This window comes from Cladophialophora bantiana (genome assembly GCF_000835475.1).
Source record: "Cladophialophora bantiana CBS 173.52 unplaced genomic scaffold supercont1.13, whole genome shotgun sequence".
Classification (NCBI taxonomy): domain Eukaryota; kingdom Fungi; phylum Ascomycota; class Eurotiomycetes; order Chaetothyriales; family Herpotrichiellaceae; genus Cladophialophora; species Cladophialophora bantiana.
In genome coordinates this window covers 701,989-726,184 of record NW_015971587.1, presented here as the reverse complement: position 1 = coordinate 726,184, position 24,196 = coordinate 701,989, and the positions used below count along the sequence as shown (strand labels likewise).

General features: G+C 50.0%; 12 protein-coding genes across 12 annotated transcripts; 11 read left to right on the top strand and 1 right to left on the bottom strand.

The window, feature by feature from the left end:
* Positions 1–214: 214 nt before the first annotated feature.
* On the bottom strand, positions 215–2,532 carry Z519_08621 (uncharacterized protein; the record flags this gene model as incomplete). The annotated part of the gene is made up of 10 exons (XM_016766349.1): positions 215–568; positions 637–656; positions 714–1,020; positions 1,068–1,245; positions 1,299–1,374; positions 1,433–1,675; positions 1,732–1,876; positions 1,950–2,137; positions 2,196–2,280; positions 2,350–2,532. 10 exons carry the CDS (start codon positions 2,530–2,532, stop codon positions 215–217), a joined length of 1,779 nt encoding a protein of 592 aa, XP_016617507.1.
* A 432-nt stretch (positions 2,533–2,964) lies between these two features.
* Z519_08620 (uncharacterized protein) lies at positions 2,965–3,279 on the top strand (the record flags this gene model as incomplete). The annotated part of the gene is made up of 1 exon (XM_016766348.1): positions 2,965–3,279. One exon carries the CDS (start codon positions 2,965–2,967, stop codon positions 3,277–3,279), a length of 315 nt encoding a protein of 104 aa, XP_016617506.1.
* A 928-nt stretch (positions 3,280–4,207) lies between these two features.
* Z519_08619 (uncharacterized protein) lies at positions 4,208–5,844 on the top strand (the record flags this gene model as incomplete). Its single annotated transcript, XM_016766347.1, has 5 exons — positions 4,208–4,430; positions 4,492–4,608; positions 4,673–5,056; positions 5,174–5,386; positions 5,444–5,844. 5 exons carry the CDS (start codon positions 4,208–4,210, stop codon positions 5,842–5,844), a joined length of 1,338 nt encoding a protein of 445 aa, XP_016617505.1.
* A 706-nt stretch (positions 5,845–6,550) lies between these two features.
* Positions 6,551–7,486, top strand: Z519_08618 (uncharacterized protein; the record flags this gene model as incomplete). The annotated part of the gene is made up of 2 exons (XM_016766346.1): positions 6,551–6,569; positions 6,621–7,486. 2 exons carry the CDS (start codon positions 6,551–6,553, stop codon positions 7,484–7,486), a joined length of 885 nt encoding a protein of 294 aa, XP_016617504.1.
* Positions 7,487–8,139: 653 nt separating this feature from the next.
* Z519_08617 (uncharacterized protein) lies at positions 8,140–11,471 on the top strand (the record flags this gene model as incomplete). Its single annotated transcript, XM_016766345.1, has 3 exons — positions 8,140–8,704; positions 8,758–8,906; positions 9,003–11,471. The coding sequence occupies 3 exons, from the start codon at positions 8,140–8,142 to the stop codon at positions 11,469–11,471; spliced, it is 3,183 nt and encodes a 1,060-aa protein (XP_016617503.1).
* Positions 11,472–11,860: 389 nt separating this feature from the next.
* Z519_08616 (uncharacterized protein) lies at positions 11,861–12,947 on the top strand (the record flags this gene model as incomplete). The annotated part of the gene is made up of 6 exons (XM_016766344.1): positions 11,861–11,909; positions 11,963–12,335; positions 12,395–12,493; positions 12,569–12,603; positions 12,631–12,700; positions 12,767–12,947. 6 exons carry the CDS (start codon positions 11,861–11,863, stop codon positions 12,945–12,947), a joined length of 807 nt encoding a protein of 268 aa, XP_016617502.1.
* Positions 12,948–13,301: 354 nt separating this feature from the next.
* Positions 13,302–14,068, top strand: Z519_08615 (uncharacterized protein; the record flags this gene model as incomplete). The annotated part of the gene is made up of 3 exons (XM_016766343.1): positions 13,302–13,592; positions 13,678–13,792; positions 13,863–14,068. 3 exons carry the CDS (start codon positions 13,302–13,304, stop codon positions 14,066–14,068), a joined length of 612 nt encoding a protein of 203 aa, XP_016617501.1.
* Positions 14,069–14,588: 520 nt separating this feature from the next.
* Z519_08614 (uncharacterized protein) lies at positions 14,589–14,813 on the top strand (the record flags this gene model as incomplete). The annotated part of the gene is made up of 1 exon (XM_016766342.1): positions 14,589–14,813. One exon carries the CDS (start codon positions 14,589–14,591, stop codon positions 14,811–14,813), a length of 225 nt encoding a protein of 74 aa, XP_016617500.1.
* Positions 14,814–14,842: 29 nt separating this feature from the next.
* Z519_08613 (uncharacterized protein) lies at positions 14,843–16,690 on the top strand (the record flags this gene model as incomplete). The annotated part of the gene is made up of 4 exons (XM_016766341.1): positions 14,843–14,915; positions 14,967–15,363; positions 15,419–15,795; positions 15,849–16,690. 4 exons carry the CDS (start codon positions 14,843–14,845, stop codon positions 16,688–16,690), a joined length of 1,689 nt encoding a protein of 562 aa, XP_016617499.1.
* A 1,168-nt stretch (positions 16,691–17,858) lies between these two features.
* Positions 17,859–19,656, top strand: Z519_08612 (uncharacterized protein; the record flags this gene model as incomplete). The annotated part of the gene is made up of 5 exons (XM_016766340.1): positions 17,859–18,158; positions 18,220–18,238; positions 18,295–18,806; positions 18,859–19,065; positions 19,126–19,656. The coding sequence occupies 5 exons, from the start codon at positions 17,859–17,861 to the stop codon at positions 19,654–19,656; spliced, it is 1,569 nt and encodes a 522-aa protein (XP_016617498.1).
* Positions 19,657–19,659: 3 nt separating this feature from the next.
* On the top strand, positions 19,660–22,497 carry Z519_08611 (uncharacterized protein; the record flags this gene model as incomplete). The annotated part of the gene is made up of 3 exons (XM_016766339.1): positions 19,660–19,995; positions 20,079–20,180; positions 20,821–22,497. 3 exons carry the CDS (start codon positions 19,660–19,662, stop codon positions 22,495–22,497), a joined length of 2,115 nt encoding a protein of 704 aa, XP_016617497.1.
* Positions 22,498–23,091: 594 nt separating this feature from the next.
* Z519_08610 (uncharacterized protein) lies at positions 23,092–24,176 on the top strand (the record flags this gene model as incomplete). The annotated part of the gene is made up of 5 exons (XM_016766338.1): positions 23,092–23,277; positions 23,334–23,411; positions 23,472–23,514; positions 23,568–23,632; positions 23,694–24,176. The coding sequence occupies 5 exons, from the start codon at positions 23,092–23,094 to the stop codon at positions 24,174–24,176; spliced, it is 855 nt and encodes a 284-aa protein (XP_016617496.1).
* Positions 24,177–24,196: the final 20 nt, after the last annotated feature.

Here is a 24,196-nt window from a genome sequence, read left to right as displayed (position 1 = left end):
CTATGTATACCCTGCGTCGAATGTGAAATGGCGTACGCAGGAATGAAACGCTCCAAGGAGGTAAGAGATTTCGCGCGCTCCAGATTATTGAAGTGTCAAGGTTCCAATTGCTAGTATGTGCTATGAAAGGACCATACTGTTATCAGAGAATATCAGCATAGTATTTGGCAGAATTGTTAGCTGATCGCATTACTCCTAGGGTGACAGGACAGGACTATTCCTCTTGACTGGGAGCGACTTTGACGGGGACGTGCTGTAGCCTGCGAGAAATGCTCGATGTCATGTGTGGATCGAGGTCCCTTGCAGTGCAAGCTGCGGCGATTGAAATAGCTCCAAACACGATGCTGACCAAGAAAATGACCTTGAACGTCACTTCGTACGCTGTCTTGACAGCGCTCCCCACAGCGACCAACACAGCAGCATCAACGCCTGGGACCGCCTCTAGGTTAGACTCTACACCGGAAGCAATGGCTTGTAGAACGTTTGGTACTGATTCTTTCGGAAGGCCAGCCTGAACAGCCGCAGGGACCACGTACTTTGGCACGTTCTGGGTTAGTTGGTTTTGTAGCTGATGTCCATGGTTAGACAAAGGTTATCACACAGCAAAAAGGTCTACCACGTTGTTCTCAGACTTACAATTGTCACATATATTGAGGCTGATCGGTCTCATTGTCAAATCAGGTACTACGTCATGAAGGGTAGACGGCACTTACTTGCCAGGGCAGACATCAGGGTCCGAAAGGCTGCCACAACTGCGTATGCAACACCGATGTCTTTGTCTTTCGCAACCATGGGAGCGCCGACCTGACTGACAACCTCCATATAGCCGATCATGATTGCTGATATGGTTGTGAATGCCACTGACATAGCCGGCGTGTTACGAGTGACGCCGGCCATTCCGCCAATAAGGCTGGTGAAGGTCACGCATGTGGCGATCAGTTGTAATCTCGTGTGACCCAGAGGTTTCGTCAAAGCGCCTCCCAGAAGCTGCCCCGCGGGAGCTCCAGCAGTTATTGCTAACTGGTATATCTTAGTGCTACCCATAGCAAATGGGCTTCGTTTCATACTGAGTACCAGCCAGATTTTCGTTGTGAGGCGCCAAACAAGTTTGTGGTTTCCTGACCATAAACCACGTTCAGCGCATAGAAGATCATGGAGCCAACAGCTCCGGTGATGGCAAAAGCCACATAGTCGCGATTTTTGAACAGGTAGAACGGAATCAGTCTACCCTCAGCAGGCACAAATCTTTCTGTCCATGCCATCAGCAGCCACTTCGCAATTATGCTGGGTCTGAGGACTTGCCCCAGAGTAAAAAACTGGCAAATCCGACAGGGCCAACACAAATTGTAGCAATCACGCGTGGAGATCCCCAAGCTGCGGAAAAGAGGTCGATTAGGCTACCTCTTTGGGTCAAAGTGGTGCTTCAACTTACGATACTGCTGGCCGCCCCAGGATATACCAAGTAGGAAACAGACAATTGAGCCAAGATAAATTCCTAAGCCTACCCAGTCGATTCTTGCCAGCGCTTGCCACTTTGTTTGGTTCCGATGAAGGAGACGGAAGTCCGGAGGGTGGTAGAAGAAGAAAAGTAAGATGAAAGCAAGACCGGCCATGATAGCGGGCAGGTAGTAGATCCATCGCCATCCTTCATTGATGTTTGAACACAAAGCAATACCTGTAAGATGGTTGTGAACCAATGTCAAATATCGTCGTGCTAGGTTGAACTCGTACCGACAGGTGGAATGAAGACCATGAGTGGGAACAACCATGCCCAGAGAAAGCTAACAGCTATGAATCTGTGTTTGTTTGGAACCAGTTCGGGTAGGGCACTCGTACAGGTTTGCTGACAACATGTCGCCAGCCCTGCCAGCGTTTGCTGTCATAAGCCGGTACGTTAGTTTAGGCTGCTCTATCCAGCTGTGACGGGTGGCTGGACGGGATGGACCCACCCCTGCGATCAGCATTTCAGACTTTACCGCTCGGCTGCATATCAAGTTGCCAACAACACTTAGAGCGTTTCCGCAGAGGAAGAAGTAACGACGGCCAAAAATGTCTGACAAACGTCCCACCACTGGAAAGATCGCTGTTTGTGCCACAATGCTCGATAATGTCACCCAAACAATGTTTGGTGGATTCCCTTCCTCGAATTGTCACTAACGCCATACCTGCGGCGGTTCTCGAGTGGGAACACCTACCCATGGCAGGACTGATATAGGGGTACAGCAAGATAGATTGCATAACAAAAAAGATGTATGTTGCCTGATAACCTAGTCCAAAGCCCTATGAAATGATGTTAGTCACGGTCACACTGGCCTAACATTTGGCGAGATAAGGACAGAGTGTGTTCACCAGCATGGTCCCTAGGAAACTCGAACTACGAAAGTAGTTCTTGGGCAACGCGGCAGCGGAGTCGCCTCCAATGGCCCGACTGTCGATCTCCTCATCTGTAGTCTGGGTCTGAGTTAGCGTGAGCTGCAGCCCATGGTACTCGTGCTGTTCAGCAGAAGATTTTTCCTCTTCCAACGCCGTCATTATTTTGATATTGTCAGGATCGAGGAGCTAGAGAGTGGTACTTTTGGATTGATGGTTGGACTTCCAGATCCTCCCCACGATACAAACTAGGCAGATACGTAGACTTTGCTGTCGGCCTACGCACCCCATTCTCCGTAGAGTATGGGCACGTTCCCCGATTTTCCGGCCCCGGAAACTGCGGAGGCTCCATGTTTTCGGCGAGCACTACCCCAAGGGACTGGCGCGGTAAGCTTAGAACTGCCTGCCAAATGTACTTCGAGCCTCAAAAGCAAAGCGTTCATCAGCCATCAGTCGCTACTCGTTGCCACACGTCAGTCATCCGATAAATCACAATTTGGCCTCATCTTCGAGCAAACAAGTTTTTTAGAATCCATGGATTCCACGCCAGCCATTAAGCTCGTCGCGTTTCTGAAAAGAAAACCTGGAATCACAATGGATGAATTTCAGGACCATTACGAGAATCAACATGTGCCACTGGTGCTTCGCTCCACGCCCTCAATATCTCGCTACGTGAGAAACTATGTGAGAGCAGACTCAACCTTTTCAAATCTCGACAGTCTCACGACACCATTGTGCGATGTGGTCACCGAGGCTTGGTTCGACTCGGAGGCAGATTTCGCAAAGTTTCAATTGGACGCTTCCCGTCCAGAAGTACGGAAACTGATATCGGAAGATGAACTTAGCTTCCTCGATCGAAGTGCCATCAGAATGTTCCTCGTTCGCGAATGTATCTCTACAATTTCCTAAACCTGCACTGCGGATGGACATATGCTATGAAGGAAATGAAAGAATGAAGAATAGTTTTGCTACCTCGCAGGGTACCAGTTCTGGATGGACAACAAAGAAGATATGGGCGTTGATGCGCTGTTGCAGCAGACCTATAATCAAGGAACATGAATGATAGCCAGAGCCATGCTCAAGAGACATTTCCATCACTTACTAGAAAGCTCGAAAGAGTTAAAATGGCGATCCATCCAACAACCCGGAATGTCGCCCCGAAGACAGATACGTCCTCGAGAACTGCTTGTGCAGGTTCATCCTTTTGCATGAAACCCGAAGACTTTGGGCACATATCACAACGTATATGATAGAAGGCAAGAGTGGCCCACGTGGCTAGCCGTTATTCCCACTGATGCACTTTTGAACTAATCCCAAATAACTACCTTGAACTCCGTATAGCTCGGGATGAAGGCCTGGAGATCTCCATTCCCTGTCAGTCTACCGAACGGTTTGGTCCGGAGGCAAACGGTCTGCAGCATGTGATTCAGCTACATCAACAAAATCCAGCTTCACGATGTTATTCTGTTTTCTTAGACCAGCTCATTACTCACTACACCAAGCATCGATTACCAAAACATGGATTTGTTGACGTGTGCTGTGCTGTCAGCAGGGGAAGCACTCATTCTGACGCACACCAGAACTGTTGCGAAAGTCACTCAATCAACATGTGCAGCTTTATTTCTCTTGCAATACCTCCTTCTGAAGTTCTATAGGTGCTATGCCTATCCACGCTATTTTTCGCCTCTGCGTGATGTACCGGGGCCAACGGTGATCTCAGCCTCTCTTGGGATTAAATCTTGAAATTTGCTCATTGATAATTAAGGACCATAACTTTGTGCTTGGACAAGCATATAATATCTACAAGGGAGGCCCTTCGGAGACACATGTCTCATGGATGAGGCAATTCCCGAATGAGCCGCTTATACGATTCTTTGATATTGGCTACACGGAGGCGATCATGCTGAACGATGTCAAAACTACCCGAGAAGCTCTGCAATCGCAATGTTACAAGCTGGTAAAACCTAATTTTGTAAGACGGGTGCTGGGCGAGATTAATGGCACCGGGGTCTTCTTCGAGGAGGGCGAATCCCACAAGCGGCAACGCCGACTACTGACTGGTAAGTATCATACAATGCTTTATGCGATGAAAGTAACGCTAACATCTTCGCTCTTCCGAAGGGCCTTTTTCGTACGGAAGCATCAAGGAGATGTTGCCATTTTTCGACGAGAAAGCACAAGAGCTGGTTGGCGTTCTCCGTACGTCAATCAGGCGTAATGGCGACGAACTGGTTGAATGTAAGTCGAGAGTCTCAGATCGCGTCTAACCGTCCACGTATCCAGCAAATTAACACTTCTGCAGTGAGCTCGCTGTTCTCCAATGTAACCCTGGACATAATCACACTGGCTTGTTTGGGACTACGGATGCACAATATGACAGAACCTTCACCGTTTGCACTGGCGTACGCTAAGGTCTTTGAAAACACCCCATGGTCAGCTATAATGCACGCTCTGAATGTTTATATCCCCATCCGCAAACTGGTGCCCGTCAAAGCGAATCGTGAATTTTTGCAGGCCAACCAAACCGTGAGAAATCTTCTCAGACAGCAAATCCGCAACAAACGGGCAGCTTTGGAAGGAAAAGAAAAGGCAGCAATAACAGATAAAGACCTGCTGGCATTGATGATCAAGGAAAGAGGCCAAGGTGCAGAGATCTGGACCGAAGACGAAATGTTGGGTCACGTAAGTTTAGAAACACCTTGGGTTGCAAATCAAGAGAGACTGACGTTTGAACAGCTTCTCAATTTCATGTCTGCCGGTAAAATTTCCGATGCTGCCATTTTTTAACTCTTGCATTCCCCAGCGAAGCTGATGTTGCTCTCAGGGCACGAAACCACAGCGGGCACTCTAACATTGACAACCCATACCTTGGCCAACCACAAGGATATTCAAGACAGACTCCGGAAAGAAATAACCCAAAACTTCCCCTCCGGCGCCTCTCTCGACGTCGCAACGATAGATAAAATGCCATACCTAAAGAACTTCTCTCAAGAAATCCTGCGTTTTTACGCGCCAGGTAGGGCTCCATCAACCCGTGTGGCATGTACGGCCGACTTACGACCATGAATGGCAGGCATCGTGAATTGGAGAGAAGTTGCAGAAGACATTGTTTTAGCGGGCACAAGGGTCCCCAAAGGTACCATCATCCACATCGCTCCCGCAGCTCTTCATCACAATGCTTCCATCTGGGGTCCCACGGTGGACGAGTTCGATCCTGACCGATGGGACAACATATCTGGTGATGCGAAGGATCCTTTCGCTTTCGGCTCCTTCCACAATGGCCCTCGTATTTGCATTGGGAAGTCCTTCGCACTCCTTGAGTACAAGGTCATACTGATCCGATTACTGCAAAATTTTATGTTCGAGGATCCAGAACAGAAACCACTCGAATTCGAACGAGGTGCTGTAAGTTTGCGACCAAAAGGCGGAATGCACCTGAGAGTACAGCCGATAAACAACAAAGGACAGGAATGAATTTTCCATTTGACAATGACGCCTATCGTTTGCGCTGGATGGTTGGGGATGGTTTTTGCTCGTGGCATGTGGAAAGACTATCATTCATTGGGGTATATCGAATATGCCTTAGCACAAGATTCAGGCGAAAAACAACCTTTCGAAGCTAGGTTACTTTTTCACCAGCGTTTTGACCTTTTGCCGCTGCTACATAGATCCTGAGTACCGAATTCGAACATTAAGCCACGGGACATGGGCCGAGTATTGTTAAGGCCGCAGATTTGCATGTTTCTTACTCAATGCCCCTTTCGTCTCATAAATGGCCCTTACTAATTGTGAAAGGTGCTCTACAACTCAAGCGTGGGCAACGTGCAATTTCAAATATTGTTGCAAAAGCACGAGCCGGGCAACATGTCTGGAAGCATTTCTGGAAATCAAAGACGAACAGAGACTTCCCCTATGTTCTCGCGCCCCGAATTGAAGGGGAGTGGAAAACGAACCCTTGTCCTCGGTTGCGTAGATCCGACTTAAAGGAGATTAGCGCTAGTGGTGGCTCCTTCACGTCCTCAGTTAAGGAACGCTGTAGTTCTAATGGAGACAAAACTCTGAGGATTCATGTTATTGCGCTATTGTGATCCTGATATCAAAGTCACTACGTTTCGGGTGAAGCGAGGCTTGAAAGTCCTGTTTTGGGACGTGTGAATTAGTCTGTCAATTGTCCATCAATATGGCGCCCCTTGAACCAGGTAGACCACTTGCCTTTTCTTGCTGAACGACAAGCTAATCAAAACCTACAGAAGTCTCGGCGTTTACGTCAAAGATACACAACGACACCTACCCAGAGATAGATCCGCTCACTGTGGATCATGCCGGCAGGTACGTCGTTATCGTTGGAGCAAGTAAGGGTATTGGCAGGGAGATGGCGCGATCCTTCACCAAGGCCGGCGTGTCTGGGATAGCAATCGGGGCACGATCTGATCTCAGTTCTACCGTTGAGGCTATCAAGCAAGCTGCCACTGAGTCTAAGAAGTCCCTGCCCAAGATCCTGCCTCTAAACCTCGATGTGAACAGCGAGGAAAGTATTGCCAAGGCATTTTCGAAAGTTAAGGAAGAATTCGGGTGGGTGGACATTCTGGTCAATAATGCTGGAGTGGTCGAGTCTCCCTTCCGACCTATTGGAGATACTGTGACAGGGGACTGGTGGGATGTTGTTACAACCAACCTCAGAGGCACCTACCTGAGCACGCGTGCATTTCTTCCACTTCTCTTAGAGAAGAGCAGCCAGAAGACCGTTATCAACACGACCAGCATCGCTGCTCATTGGGTCTATCCTGGATCGTCGGCATATGGAACGAGCAAGCTGGGAGTGGTGCGCCTTACCGAGTTCCTGGATGAGGAATACTCGTCTCGCGGGCTTTTGACGTACACCATCCATCCAGGAGCGATCATGACCGACTTGATATCTAGAATGCCGAAAGAAGTACACAGCCAAATGACTGACACCGAAGCACTTCCAGCTAATGTCATCACGTATCTGACCAGCGAGAGGCAAGAATGGCTAGGAGGAAGGTATATTTCATGCACATGGGATGTGCCAGAGCTTCTGGCAAGAAAGGATGAAATCGTGGTTGGCAACAAACTAAAAGTCCGTCTTCGCGTTTGAGAAACTCCGCGGGCAACTGTCATAGGGTCTCTCACCTGCTCGATAATGCAAAGAGATACAAAGTTAATCATTGCTCGGCCACGTCCGATGTGCATGAAGTCTCACCATCCGAGTCGTTGTGGTTACATGTTGTGATGCGCCTCCACGTGGTTGCACACTTCCACTTCCGCCCGCTCGATAACTTTTTACATACACTTGTGTCCCTAATGGGGTTGTCATATAACGATCAATAGAAGTATTGGCACAGTAGTTTCTTTACTAATTATGCTCCGCATAACCTAATAATCAAACATCATCGATTCCGTTGGCCCTCGACGCCGGTCTCGGGCGTTATCGGTGTCTGAGATAGAACAACCCAATTTTGAGGCTGTTTTCCCGCAATGCCGAACGTATGTGGAAACCCTCATAATTGGGGGTTTGCATCACCACTTGCTCTATAACACGACGCGAGCCGAACGCATGCGGAGTCCGTTATAGTTGGGAGCATCTAAAGAAACGCAGCACCACTTCTTCTACAATAACACAGGAGATTTGGGGAGAGCATGATCCTATGGTCATCGTTCTTCAGATTGGGTCATCATTCAGAGTGAAGATTTCGTTGTCTGCGGTGCGTGATCACAGGATCCTTGAATAACGTTGAATAAAGTGAAAAGATGAGGCCAAGCGACCCAAATTGGAAGGGCAAGCTAAAGCTACTACCAGCTTATCTCGATGAAAGCGCGAAGAAGGACCCAAACCGTGTAATAGCCGCTATTGCCAATGGTGATGAAGTGTCACTCGGCTTCAGAGATATCACTGTCAGACAATTTGCGGATGCTGTTGACCGCGCTGCGTGGTATATCCATCGGGAAATTGGGCCCACCAATACATTTGAGACGTTGACATATGTTGGACCGAATGATCTTTGTTATCCCATCATTGCTGTTGCAGCTGGAAAAGTCGGGTACAAGATATTTTACACATCAACTCGAAATAGCTTCGAGGCTCACAAATCCTTGTTGCAAGCGACAGATTGCAAGGTAATTGCGACGCCGTCACGGATCCCCGCTGGAATCGCGCCCGTCATCGACAGACTCAAACTTCGACATCTTGTCTTTCCGGGAGTCCTTCATTGGCTATATGGAACTTCGGAGGAAACACGGCCATATCCTTTTGACCGCTCTTTCGACCAAGGACGCTTGGATCCTTTCATGGTTCTACATACGTCTGGCTCGACAGGTAAGATGTTTCTAACTATTGCCATAATTGCCATACTGATTCACGTAAATCAGGCATACCAAAGCCCATGGTGTTCCCTTATTCGATGTACAGCACCCCTCAACTATTCTCTTTCTTTCCTGAGGAAGGTGGTAGAAGAACTGTAATTCAATTTTTCATCGAAAAGTCGGGAAGGCTTCTCTCCCCATTCCCAATGTTCCATGTAAGGACTCGCCCTTGAACAGTGTATCCAAGCTGCCTCAGAATCGAGAAATTCTGCACACTTGTTGTTTTGCTTACCAAATTGTCTTATTCATAGGGAGCTGGAATCTTCCTTTTCTTCGCTTTCGGCCTCTTCTGGAATGTCATTCCAGTATTGCCCCCAACTCGACCACTTACGGCGCAGGTAGTCGACGAAATCCACTCGAGCGGTGCTGTGACCTGTTCAATGGTTCCTCCAGCAATCTTGGAGGATATCGCAATGGACGAGAAAATGCTCAAGAACCTTGAACGGCTTGATTATCTCACATATTCTTCAGCACCACTCTCATTCGAAACGGGCGAAAAGTTGTCAGGCCACGTCAGACTGGTCCAGCAGTATGCGCAGACAGAAACAGGATTCTTGCACCAGCTCCTGGTGGATCCTGAGGATTTCCGCTACGTTTCTTACTCGTCACTATCGAATATGGAGTTCCAACATCGTTATGATGACTTGTATGAGCCAGTGATGGTTAAGAAAGAAGGCCTCGAAGATTTTCAAATTGGATTTCTACTTGAACCGTCCTCGAATGCTATTGCGATGCGAGATCTTTGCAAACGACACCCCGATCCAGAGAAGGGAGACCTTTATACCGTCTGTGGCAGATTAGACGATGTCATTGTGTTCCAAAACGGAGAGAAGCTCAATCCGCTGACTATAGAGGACACCATCAATCAGCATCCTGGAGTATCCTCAAGCCTCGTGGTAGGACATGCCAGGTTTCAAGCAGCTGTTCTAGTTGAACCAGTCAGCGATAGAGCAAACACTCCGACGGCTACCACGAATTTCCTTGATGAACTATGGCCTACGGTTGAGCTAGCGAATCGAGACTGCCCCGCACACGGAAGAATTGTGAAAGAGCTTGTATTGATCCTGCCTCCCAACGTCTCGCTCATAATGACTCCGAAGGGTCGACCATCCCGACCAGCCAACGCGGAACTATTTGAAGATCTGATCGAGAATGCGTATCGACGAGCAAGCTTATCTAATACAGTGGCCTCTGTCGAGCTAAATCTCGACGGCTCTGAGGAGGAAGTCAGAGACCAAGTGCGCCAGCTTGTTCTAAGCACTACTACAGTTGAAAGCTTGGGAGACGAAGAGGATTTTTATACTAATGGCGTTGATTCTCTGCAAACGGTACAGCTCTCCCGCTTGCTCACCGCAGCACTCAATAACAAAAATGTCAAAGACCGGTCCATCATGCCATCGCTCATCTACGAAAACTCCACCATTGCTCGGCTATCATCAGCTCTTCTCGCAATCACCAGAGCGGAGGGCCACACTATTCCCAAAGACTTTGCCAAGAAACGTTCGGAAAGCATCCACGCTGCTATTGCCAGACACATGCCTGACTTTGCGCTCGACCACAAGAGGGTTGTTGTGCTTACAGGCTCTACCGGAAGTCTCGGCTCATATCTCCTTGAAGCATTGATAAGTGACTCCAGAGTGGAACGAATTTATTGTTTCAATAGAACGAGCGACGCGGCCGATCGACAGGCTGCCGGTAGCTCGATGCGTGGCCTTTCCGGACAGTTTGATCCTGCGAGAGTAGTCTTCTTACGATATGACGTCTCCCGAGAGGATTTGGGCCTTGATCCGGACACCTACACCAAACTCTCCACCATTGTCACAGACATCATCGACAACGCTTGGGCAGTTAATTTTAATCGCACACTATCGTCGTTTGACAACAATATCTCGGGCGTTCGGCACTTGATTGCATTTGCGCGGAAATCGGCACTCCGACCCAGCCTCTTCTTCACGTCCAGCGTCGGAACAGCACGCCGCTGGTGGTTGGCAGGCAACAATGGTCCTGCGCCTGAGGAGGTAGTTCCAGACGTGGATGCAGTTGAGTTTGGGGGATATCCCGAGTCCAAATACGTGGCTGAGAAATTACTCGAGTCTGCGTGGACCCATGTAGGAATCGACGCTTGTATTCTTCGCGTCGGACAGATCGCTGGACCCATTCGCTCGCAGAAAGGGAGATGGAACGAACAGGAATGGCTACCAACGCTTATCAGCTGCTCCGGTCAGCTGGGAATGCTACCTGTGGACATTAAGGACTTGGGAGTTATTGATTGGATTCCAATTGACGCGGTCGCAGATGTGATCATCGACTTAATGCACCACCGCCGGGAGAAAAGAGCAAGGATACCAGTCTATAACTTGGTCAATCCTCGCCAGGAAGCTTGGGAGAAACTTGTGCCAACGATCCAGAAGGTTCTAACTCGCTCCACGGGGCATGAGATCAAGCTCGTCAGCTACGAGGAGTGGCTGGAGTCTCTGATTAAGGTCGAATCCACCTTGGAAACTGACGAAGAGTTGCAACGAAACCGCGGGGTAAAGTTGTTGGACTTCTTCCGAGGTGTGGCTGATGCAGGGAGCGGTTCTGTCACCAGGTGGGCAACTGCCAAGGCACAAGAGGCCAGCAAAACGCTGCGAGATGTTGATGCGGTGAAGCCAGAGTGGATGGAGCTATGGATGCATCAATGGGGTTTTGGTGCATTCAAGGAGCCGAACGGGTTGTAGCTGTCGGACTCACAAGAAAACACAGTCTGGTTGTGACAAGCACAGAGCTCCAAGGCTCGACTTTTGTTATTGCTCCGTCAAAGTTAGTCAATGTCGATAAATTTGTGCCAACTTGGCGAAGCAAATGATATACCGTGGAGATTATTGTGCGATTAGTTGAGGTTCCTTTATGGAAGCTAATCAGGAGCGCAATCGCGTGTGGAATACGATCTAATGGGTGAAAAGCCGCTCAGTCCGAATCGGAGCGGAGAGAGGAATCTTACTCCGGTGAGCGTGGGGCTTACGGCGTACATGGTATAGAATCCGCCAATGCACCACTTCTTCTTACATTAAAGGAACAAAGATACTACCAACCTCCCGAGCTTGATCCTCTCAGCAGCACCGCCATAATGACCGATTTACTCCAAGGCGTGGCCCTCGTTACCGGCGGCGGCTCTGGTAAGTTTACTACACCACTGAATATATGTGCGGCCAGGCTCAAGAGTTCGTAGGCATCGGGCAAGCGACGTGTATTGCACTTGTTCGGCATGGAGTAGACCGTGTCGCAATATTGGACATTGACACTGCAGGTATGAGCCAGACAAGCAAGTTGATCAGGACTATCAAGGAGGTGGACATCATGGAGATCTCCACCGACATGGCGAACGAGTCATCAGTGGTGCAGGCCGTGCAACAAGTCATCGATCGCTTCGGGAGAATCGACATTGCCGTCAACAACGCTGGCATCGGTGGATCGATATTACCCTCGACAGAAACATCCGTTCAAGACTTTCATAAGGTTATTGATGTCAATTTGATTGGGCTTTGGATCGGCCAAAGAGAGGTCATTCGCCAAATGCTCAAACAAGAACCTCAGCAACTGTGGTCTCTAATCCTCTGAACCCTAACGTCTTGAAAACTGGCTGTTCTGACTGGCCAGACAGGACTGGAACGCCTGTCAGGGGCACCATTGTCAATCTATCCTCAACTTTCGGATACGTCTCTGCGGCCGGGACGACTCCAGTCCCCGCTTACGTTTCTAGGTGAGCAGTTGGTCCGGAAGCATTCCTGATGCTGTGGTTGTCTGTTCTTGGAACTTCGACTGATCAGTGTTGCAGCAAGCACGGAATTCTGGGAATCACGAAACAGGCAGGTTGTCTCACTTCCTTCTAGACTATAGTTCTAAGTTCGATGAAGGACTCGAATAGTTTTGCCAAAGACGGCATTCGGATCAATGCCGTATGTCCAGGGTATGTTTTCATACTCGTCCGAACCGTTAGGTTTGCGGAAGCGAGCTTACTCTGATTTTTGCAAAGCTACGTCAATACACCGGCCATAAAGGCGGCCGCAGAAGCTAGTGAAGCAGTTCAGCTTGAAAAGTTGAAGGTTCCGATGGGGCGATTTGGTGAGCCCAGTGAGATAGCTGAGGCAATTTGCTTCCTGGCATCGCCAATGAGCAGCTACATGACAGGCGCGGGCATGATTGTCGACGGGTAGGGTCCCCGCGTGCAATTACGAATGCTAGTGCTCGACTGACGAGTAGCATCCAAGTGGTTTCACAAGTATTTAGTTGAGGATCCTCTCTATGCCGATCCAGACCCTCGAGTCAACCGGCGGCCGGAGGACAAACTTCCGAACAAATGCATCGGGGAGGATAGTAACAAGAGCAACACCGTGGCTGTGTGATTATCCGAAGGCTCTAGAAGTACAATTAGGTTAGTTCAATGATGAAAGGTCGCTTGTAACTATTCATAACATCGTTCTTCAATCGTAAGTCAGGCTTTTCGCCTTAAGCATTTCTCATTACCTCTATTCTGATCACGGGATTTCAACAGAAAACACTTCGCCGCGATGGGCTCCGATGCGTACCTTGCAGCAGTAAGAAGCAGAAGAAGCTATTACGAGTTAGAAGCACGGTCGACTATTCCGGATGCCAAAATCCAAGAGATCGTCGAAGAGACTCTTCGGCACACACCCAGCACCTTCAACTCCCAATCAACCAGGCTTGTGCTTCTACTAGGGGCAGAGCATGCGCGACTCTGGAATGATATCGTCAAGCCGGCCGTGAAAGCCATCATGCCCGCTGAAGGGTGGCCCGCTACGGAGGCAAAGTTGACTGGCTTCCAACAGTCTTATGGAACTGTAAGCTTTTTTTGGAGAAAGGACATGACGTGACAGGCTCCGGTAAAATTTTCTTGCCCGCAAACTCACCAAAAGGACATTGTAGGTCCTGTTATATGAAGATCCCAAGGTCGTTTCGGCATTACAAGCGCAATACGCAATATTTGCAGACAAATTCCCGCAATGGTCTGAACACACCAACGCAATGCACGCCCACGTCCGTAAGTTCACCCAAACCCCGTCCCTTGCCATGTAATTTTGCCAACGGAGCGGATATAACATTGTTTATAGTGTGGACAGCGCTGGAACAAGAAGGCCTCGGGGCAAGCCTACAGCATTACAACCCGCTCATAGATGAAGGTATCTGTAAGCAGTGGAAGATTCCTGAGGATTGGCAACTCAAAGCTCAGCTGGTGTTCGGAAAGCCGACGGGCCAACCTCTGGAGAAAACCTTCATGCCGATGGAAGAGCGACTCAAGGTTTTTGGCGCCAAATAGACAGTTTCACACATAGAAAAACTTAGTTGAGGATTGCAAATGGACTTAAGCTCACAATACAGCTGTCTCTGTTCCGGTCTCTTAAAGCCCACCTGTAAAATGTCGCGTACCTGTGTACAAGGATGAACGCGGCAGTCATCGAGTGGAGTGACCGAAATTCAAATGGCTTGTTTCGTGAGAGTAGCATCAGGTGGAGAGGCTTGGATCATATCGATTGTGGGCTTTCGGTGGTCAGGCTTGCTTCCGCCTGGCCCTCCACGGCCATGCAGCGCTACGTCCTCTTTGTTCGGGACCTGAATGGACTGTATAAGCTGGCCTCGGTTGATATGGTCCCCTCCGGGTGGCCGAAGGCCAATTATGACAGTACTTCGAGTTCTCGAACTGTGAATTTTGTACTTCCATTCACATTTCGAGAAAACGTTGCCGTGGTTGTCATTTGTACGCGGTAGCCTCCCTTTAGATTTACGTGTCTTGGTCACTCTCACAACAAGTTGCCCTTATAGAGCTTACACCCTTCAGAATGAACGGTCATATCGAGGTATCCGATGAAGCCTCGACTCATATTCCTGACGTCGAGGTCATCCCAGACAGCACCATTTTGATTGCTGGAGGCGGACCCGTGGGCTTGACGCTTGCCACGGTCCTTGCATCTTACGGGGTGAAAAGCGTAGTTCTGGAAAGAAACGCAACAACTACAAGGTTTGATGCACTCTTACACAATTCCGATAAACCGGCGTGGGTCTAACCGTTTTGTTTGCTTGTAGATGGCCGAAAATGGATTTGACCAACGTTAGGTCTATGGAGCTTTTCCGTAAACTTGGGCTTGCAGACGAGTTGCGAAAGCAAGGTGAAATCAGACACTTGTGAATATCTTGCTCCTTGAAGACTGACCAAACAGGTGTCCCTTCTCATCTACCCTACGCCGTCCTCATCTCAACGGGCTTAGGGGGCCCGGGTCCAATTACCGAATGGCAGCATGGCACGGTGGACCAGTATAGGACCAGAATAGCATCAAAGAATGACGGGTCCATGCCGTTGGAGCCATGGCAAAGGATTTCTCAGGCCGTGTTCGAGAAGTGGCTCAAAAGCATCTGCGACAAAAACCCGCTCATTGATCTTCGATTTGGTTGCAAAGTCGACCGTGTCGAGGATCTTGGTGATGGGGTGCGAGTGACTACGACTGATGTCTTGACGGGAAAACAGGGTCAGATTGTGTCAAAATACCTCGGTGGCTGTGATGGGGGCTCAAGTAGGGTGCGCCGAAGTCTGGGAATACCGCTCGATGGGGGCCCAATGTAAGTCATCTCTCAGTGCAATGCAGACAATTCTGACCGCGTTATTCGCCTTCAGGCCAGTCTACGTTCTTTTGGTCCACTTCAAGTCTCGAGATCTGACTCGCCTTCACAAACATGGACGATTTTGGCATATCTTCTTCGTGGGAGAAACAGGCCTGGGCTCTTCCATAATTGCCCAGAATGAGAAGGACATCTTCACTACTCATCTTCTGCTACCAATGGACCAGGATTGCGAAGGGATTGGATCCGAAGAAGCAGTCTACAAAGCCTTGGGAGCCCTATACGGCCCATATCCGATCAAAATCGACGAGGTTCTTGTTCGATCGACATACCGGCCAAACATCGCCATATCTCGAAGTTATTCGGGCTGCAATGGGCATGTATATCTCGCTGGCGATGCAGCCCATCAGAATATTCCAACCGGGGGTTACGGTGAGGCTGCGTGAAGCACAACCATCCGACAAGTTACTGACTCTCTATTACAGGCATGAATATGGGCATTGCGGATGCTTTCGAGCTCGGCTGGAAACTGGCCGCCGTTGTTAATGGCCACGCAAAACCTTCCATTCTGAACACTTACGAACAAGAGCGGCGGCCGATAGCGATGACCAGCATCGAGCGCTCCGGGGTACACATGAAAGTCCACATGGAGGTTCCTGGATTGGTCGAGGGTAAAGTTCGAGAGCTGGATGCAGATACCGAGGAAGGCCGACGACTCAGGCGCATTGTCCATGAGCATTACAAAACCCACGATGGCGAAAACACCGACCTTGGCATTGAGATGGGATATCGATACACCTCCAGCATCATCATCCCGGATGGCACACCGGCACCAGCGTGGGAGCCGTCGACATACTCGCCCACCACGTTCCCAGGATGTCGGGCACCCCATGTATTTCTCCGGGACGGTACCTCCATCATTGACGAATTCGGCCGTCACTACACATTGGTTGAATTTTGTTCTGGCGAGGACCACGGTGCCAGACATCTGGTGGAAGCTGCATGGCGCAACAGGGTTCCTATGAAACATCTGGCCCTCGTCGATGAGAAACATGCAAGAACCATCTACGAGCGCAACCTTGTGCTGGTTCGTCCTGACGGCCACGTGGCCTGGCGAGCCGACAAGGTGGACAATGTCACGGCTGCTACGGAGATTATGGCTATCATCTCGGGGCGCAAGGAGACGGACAGTGTTTCCCAAAGAGCAGGAGCGGTCGAATTGGTCATGGAACAAGCTGGCGGGGTTTTCGCATTTACCTCGACTACAGGACTGGACACCCAAACCGCCCAGTTCGAGCTTGAAAAGATGGGCGGATTCCAGACTTGAGACGTTGGACCGTAGGGCTTGCCGCCAAGGCTCGAAGTTCGGGAGTTCGGGGGAGACGCCGAAAGGAAAGGGTAAAGCGTCAAACATGCCATCATGGGGCTCATTCCCACTCTGAAGAATACCCAGTACCGGGAATGAAATCCAAAAATCCATTCAATGGTTCGCACCATCATAGTTGCATCTACCCCACTCTGGTGCCGCCCGCCTCCGTAGTCGTCGATGGAGGAAGCGCTGCTGGTTTAAGTGACAGCGTTCTGGGCGAAACAGAACAACTGCATAATTTTGAAGTACGTTTACTTAGCATGCCGAGGCCGAGTGGGAACTTACGACCACAGCGACGAATCGTAACTAAGATCAGCAAGCGAGACCGATACCTCGGATCCCATGTTGCGGAGGCATTTTGTCTCTTAGCTCAAACGAAGCTGGCACTGGCTGGGGGTGTGATTCGTCTCTTGGGTGCTCGAGGTCTGCAACCTGGATCATTCTAGTTACAACCTCTTTCTAGATTCTAGCCAAGAAAGAGTCAAATCTGGGGATCCCCAGACCCCACGCCCCAGATGCTGCTCCTCTAAAGGGCGTCTGCCGCCCACTCGACGCTTCGAATCCTCCTCACCCCAGAGTTGAGCCCATTAGTCTCTGCGCAACGTTACTGCTATTGTTCCACCTGCGTCTAATTTATTGATCGTTGAATATCATGCAGCCCAAAACCGGGCCAATACCCGCGTCGTCTCATCGCGAGAGAAGACAGGGCCACAAGTCATCGCTGGCTTGTAATTTTTGTAGAGCGAAGAAAATCAAATGTACGCCACCAGGCCTCCGAAGTCGATGGCACAGTTGACACTGATCGTTCCCTGCGAATTGTTAGGCAACGGTGGTCATCCGTGTCCGAACTGTGCAGTAAGCTCAATCAGACACAGTCTGCTCAGTTTTCTTTGCTCAACCACACCACATACAGGACCACCGTGTCTCTTGCGACTATTCAGCCGGCGCGCGCCGACGTGATCACAGCCCCAAGGACTACAGGGCGCTACAAGACCGTATGAGCAGGGTTGAGGCTATGCTAGCCGCGCCGACAGCAAAGACCACCGTCGAATATCCATCACAGGAGGCCGGAAGCACGATACCACCATGTGAATCGCAGGGCCGTTTTCGTTCTTTCACCTTCCAAATGAAGCCTATTACTTCAACCGAGGACCCTCTACATTCTCCTTCCATCATCAACGAGGTACCAAGGATCAGAGGGTATGACGCTGTCAACCCGGCGACAGCCGCCTCCGCTCTGCAGCCTACAAAGGAACCGATACTAAACATGGCACTTCCATCATTGGCGCCAACACCGGCTGATCGTACAGCTATTCTATTGGATCATGGGATGTATACGCCACCTAGTCAAAGCAGCCCTATGAAATTGTTGCAAGACAGTGCACGTGAAGATGACGGCAGCAGCACTTGTCCGCCAGAGGAGGAGGTAAGCTTTGATCCCCTCAAAAGCCTTGCCTTTTCACAGACTCACACGTGCATTCGCCTAGTTAACATTCGAGTATCATGGTCGGTGGCCCGCCTATTGATCATCAACACTGATGAAGTACTGATTTCAACTTTAGGGCCCGGCTCCTTTCTCTCCATCTGCTCAAAGTCGGGAATAGAGTGGGTGGCAGAGAAGACTGGAGTGCCAGACTTTGGGCAAATCGCACAGAACTTGGCGTCAGATGTCTCTCGAGCACTGAAATTGTCTTCGTCTTCTACTTCATCAACTACGCGCGCCCCAGAGCCAGAGGAACAGAAGGCATGGGAGTACACCAAAGTATATTTTGAAGAAGACCCGGATGCGAGATATGGTCTCATAAATCGGTCAACGTTCGAACCTTTACTACGCGCGCATCTGAAGAAAGATGGCACTTCAGAGGCGGAATCTGATCCGGCGTGGTATGCTCTCAGAAATACGGTCTACGCTGCTGGTTGTCGTATCGTGGACATGAAGACCATGTCCAAAAGCTCAAAAAAGAGTGTCATCTCACCATTGAGCTGGAGCTACTTTTTGAACGCGCTTTCGGTTCATACAGACTTATTGTACTTCAAGACAAGCCTGATGGCGGTCCAAGCTCTAGCCATGATGGTAAGCTATACTCAAATTCAAGGGCGTGAAGAATTTACTGAACTACAAGTAGGCAGTGTTCGTTGAGGCTATCGGCTGTCCTTCCATCGACTACATGTTGTGCTCCTGTGCCATGAAACTGGCGCAAGCTAAAGGCCTCCACAGGCAGCCGGCCGCGGCCTGGAATCTTAGCAAACCCGCCATTCAATCTCGAAGCTTCCTCTGGTGGACATTGTATGGATATGAGCGAATGAACGCAAGCCGTTCAGGCCGACCATTGGTAAGGGGCACACCGTCAGCCTGTTCTAACATTGGTGTCTGACTATAGCCATCGTTCCAGTCCATCAGCGATGAAGACATCACGTGCCAGCTGCCGAATGAAGCGCCAGCCGACAGTAGAATGAACTTCGAATTGTTATTGGCAGCGATGACCCATTCCAGGCTGTCTGGGCTCATTTCCCGAAGGATCGGAGCGCTTAAGCAAGCGGAGGAAGTCAGTCTTCAGAGAATAAGTGAGACCATTGCGGATCTGAGTCAGCAGCTGGATGACTGGTGGAACGGCCTCCCAGAATTTGTCAAGAAAGACCTTAACGCCTCAGCGCCGCTGCCCCCAAACGTCTTATTCCTCCATGTCGCCTACCTCCACTACGCTCACTACAGCAGCCTCGTCGCCATCCACTCTATCCTGGTACATCCATGGAATTCGATAATCCTCAAAATCGAATCCGACCAAAAGGAAGAGTTCGCGGCGTTGGCTAGTGCCAGCATGGACTTATATCTCAAAGCTACCCGACGATTCATCCACAACCTTCCACAAGTGGACATGAATGCGCTAACTCCCAAATGGCAAGTGGTCTTCATCACGCATTGAATCATGACCAACAAACTAAACAATCATGCCAGGTTTGCATTCGTCGCGCCGTTGTATGCGGTCACCAATCTCTTTATCTGCATTTTACAGTATCCGCAATCCCCGACGGCCGAGTCGGACATTGTTCTAATGCATCAGGTGGCCGGGCATTTTAGCTACCTTGAATTCGCCACCGCGAACCGTTCATATCCTTTCGTCGGGCAGATCGCAAATCTCGCCCGGCTAGCGGTCACCAACGCCAGAAAGCGCGACCTAGAGCCTGTTGATGAGAGAATGCAGCTGGACATTTCTCATGCCGACGGGTGCAAGGATCGGACCGACCTAGTCACTTTCAACGATGTAAGTCGAGGAGCCGAGTGGAAGACTGTCGAGGCACCATTGGCATAATATTGAGCGTCATCAAGCTAATCCCACGATAACAGGCTTTGTTGGATGGTATCACCCTCGATATGGGTGACAACGAACAATGGGCGACCCTGATTGGTTGGCCTGATGTGAATGATTTACCTGAGATGGACAGCATAGTATGAGTAGAGAATTGCTCCCGGTATGTTTTCACACCGAGGGAAGAAAATGTAGTAGAAATCTGCATTGTTGTTGCACGAACACATCGTTATAGAAACACAAAAGACCAGGATTCGCCAGATATTTGTACCCCTCGTCTCGTAATAGACCAGAACAATCAATGTACTGTAAATAGTGACGCCACGCGACCCTGGCCTCCGACGGGCGTCATGGCGGCTCGGTGAATAGCGCCGAAGGTAAAGGTAAGGCATTCCGGAGTTCATTCCCCAAGGAGTTCTTGTCTAGCTAGTTCAGCCTCCGAAGAGGTGGCCCGACCGAAGAGGTCGGCTCAGCCGATACCTGCCTACTTCTCAGTCCCGGTGTGTTGAAGGAGATGGTGTAACGCGCAGGGCATCTCAAGGCTGCAATCTCCATTATACCGCCTCCCCGTGGGACCGAACATGAAAGATCTTTTGCTAAGAAAGATTTCGCAATGCTCAAGTCTCTGCACTGGCACGAGTCTGCGCACGTGTCGGCTTCGGAATAATCCCCAACAGATCGTACGCGCGTGTAACAGACAATACGCAACGGTTCATCAGGTGCAGAGCCATACTTGGCCCAGTTTATCCTGAGATAATAGGCGGCACTAACTGGTCGCAGAAGAAGCCTAGTCATTACGATGAGAGCTTCGATGTCATCGTCGTCGGATCCGGGGCGGCAGGACTGACCGCAGGCTTTGTCGCTGCTGCTCGGGGACACTGTCGCGTGCTCGTCACCGAAAAGACCGCTCTGTATGGGGGAACCTCAGCCTATTCTGGTGGGGGCCTGTGGCTTCCTGGCAACCCCCATATGGAGGCAATTGGCATGCCTGACACGAGACAACAGAGCGAAGAGTACATACGTCAATGTCTCGGGGACTCCTACCAAGAAGACTTGATCTCTGCGTATTTGGACTCTTCTCCGGAAATGGTTCGCTGGATGGAAGGCAATTCGGAGGTCAAGTTTTTTGGGCTACCATTTCCCGATTATCACATGGATCGCAAGGGAGCCACCTACGGACGGACGGTTATGACACGACCCTACGATGGGCGGCGTTTGAAGAGACTTGTGCGCCAGGTTCGATACCCGCTTCAGGGCATGAGCGCTTTTGGGTCGATGCAGACACCGCTCGGAGAAATTGGGACGTGGCAAAAGCCGTGGGCAAGCTGGAGGAACATGAAGTTTGTGTCCTCCAGTCTTCTGCGATACGGTACCGACTTGATTTTCTATGGTAAAGGAACGGATTTGTGCAACGGTAATGCGCTGGTTGGTCGTCTTCTGGAGTCGGCAACGAAGACTGGAATTACCTTGTGGTCAAACACACCCGCTGTTGAGCCTATCTTAGACCAGGGTCGAGTCGCTGGTCTGGTCGTACGTCAAGAGGGCCGAGACCTGCGCATCCAGGCAAAGAGAGGCGTTGTCCTTGCTACTGGCGGCTTTGCGCGCTCTGCGTCTCTCAGCCGCAAATACTTGCCCTTCAGCGACTATACCGCAGCGCCGAGAGGCAACACCGGGGATGGAATCGGTCTTGGTATTGCCAGCGGAGGCCACCTGCCAGCCCCCAATAAAGATAACGGTTTGTGGGCTCCCATATCTGAGCTTCACGGCCCAAAAGGACAGATCCGACATTTCCCGCATCAAGCCCTTGACCGCTCGAAACCGAGGTGCATTCTGGTTGACGGCGATGGCCTCCGGTTTGCCAACGAGTCGGCACCATATCAACCCTTTGGCCATGACACCCACGCGGCGGGAGTCCAGAAGCATTTCATCATTGGGGACTCGGTCTTCCTCCGGCGTTATGGCATGGGCCTGGTACTTCCTTTTCCATATCCCGTCAGCAGATACTTGATGCGCCACTACCTTGTGAGCGCCCCCACCATTCGCGAACTTGCACGCAAATTGCGAATCAATGAGGAGAATCTCGCCGCAACGGTGGAAAAGTTCAATGGTTATGCCCGGGAAGGACGAGACCCTGACTTTCACCGGGGGGAGGCAATCTACGATCAGGCGTATGGGGATGCATTAAACAAGCCAAACCCTTGCCTAGGGCCACTGAAAAGGCCTCCGTTCTACGCCCTCCCTCTTTATCCCGGCAACGTGTCGACAATGTATGGTCTGGAGACAAATATCAATGCTCAAGTCTTGGGTGACTCCGGCAAAGCTGTACCAGGGTTGTATGCCGTGGGAGCCGACATGAACAATCCAATGAAAGGCTTCTACCCCGGCGGCGGATGTACGTTGGGGCCCGGGATGGTTTTTGGCTATCGGGCTGGACTTCATATTGCTGGGCAATTATGAGTTTATATGTACTCGATATGCAATGACTCAGTCAGTCGGATTTGTGGTTTGGCGAGGGTAGCTGAATGTTGTTTTTGTTTACATTTATCTGGCCTCACTTTAATGCTTGCCCTTTTAACCTCCGAACGTGCTTAAACAGCACTCAGCTTTGATCCATTAATCCTCACCCTCCAAATATCCGAATTTTTTGAACATTTTATCCCATTTGACGGATACCTCTGAATTTTCATAATGTTTGTCCTGTGTAATGGTGGTGCTGAGGTACTTTACGAAGACCTGTTTAAAAAAGCAGGAGAGAATTTGCGGATTTCACTGACCCTGAGAATCGTGCGAAACAGAGCGGTACCATGCCGTGCTGTAAGATGTGAGTGCCCATTAGTTATCCAGTAAGTCAGTCACGCACCACAACAAATGCAGCTATCTCCGACTGGCACCGGGCGAGCTCCCGAAGGCGGAAATCGTTGTCAATAAGGCCGGGAGCGATGACATTCCGAGATGCCCTCACATATAGCCCGGCACCGATCTACGGCCAAACCACTCCGGACCTGTCATACTGTACCAACTTCGACAAATTTCGTTCTGCATCGTACAAGCATGGCATCCTTTGGGAAATTGTTGCGTTTCAAGAACGTTTCCGGCCAGATTCTTTACGGAGAAGTCAAATCTCTTGATAAAATCACCTATGATACTATTATCGGAGCGACTGTTCCCGTGTACGATGGAGAAGACCCATGGGCGGCAGATTTCAAGCTCTCAGGCCGCGAGGAAACGGTGTCAGAAGTACGCTTTTTTTTTTGTACTCCCAAGTCCGAAACATCTAATAAGCATTCTTCCAGGTCCTGGCGCCCCTTGCGCGGGTGCCAATCTTTTTGTGCATTGGGCTCAATTACAAGAAGCACGCAGAAGAGGGAAATGTAGGTTCATTAGTTGACTGCTTTTTAAGAATTCACTCCGTGCGTTAACTGGGCATCCAGATGAAAGTTGGAGACGACCCACAAACTTTCTACAAGCCCGCAGGTACGCTAGAAAAACTTTGCGAACTCCCGATGCTGTTATTGATGTGCACAAAGATGCGTTGGCCGGACCATACGATGATATACCTATCAATCCAGCCTGCCAGTGGATGGACTACGAAGTAAGTTTCGTTCTCATTTGCGAAAGGCTGTCATAGAATTCCCGCTCACAACAGTGCTCAGGTCGAACTATGTGTGGTAATTGGCAAAGACTGCAAGAATATCCGTGAAGATGAGGATGTAACCCAATATATTCTCGGCTATACCGTTGGCAATGATGTTTCATCGAGATGGTGGCAGATGCCGGAACGATCGAGCAATCAACCATCTGCAGCAAAATCCTTTGATAAGTTTGCGCCGATCGGTCCAGTTATCACTTCACCTAGTCTGATTCCCGATCCGACAAAGCTGAAGATGCGCAGCATCGTAAACGGACAACAGAGGCAGATCACACAGACGGATGATTTGATCTTCGACATTCCGACCATTATCCGCCACTTTAGTCGTGGCATGACGATCCGCAAAGGCACTGTCATCATGACTGGAACCCCAAGCGGCGTTGCCGCATTCATGAAACCGCCAGCATGGCTCCAAGATGGGGATGTTGTCGAGATGGAGCTTGAAAATGTGGGGACTATGCGAAACAAGATGGTCTTCGAGAGATAGGGGTACTTGGTTGTTTGCCC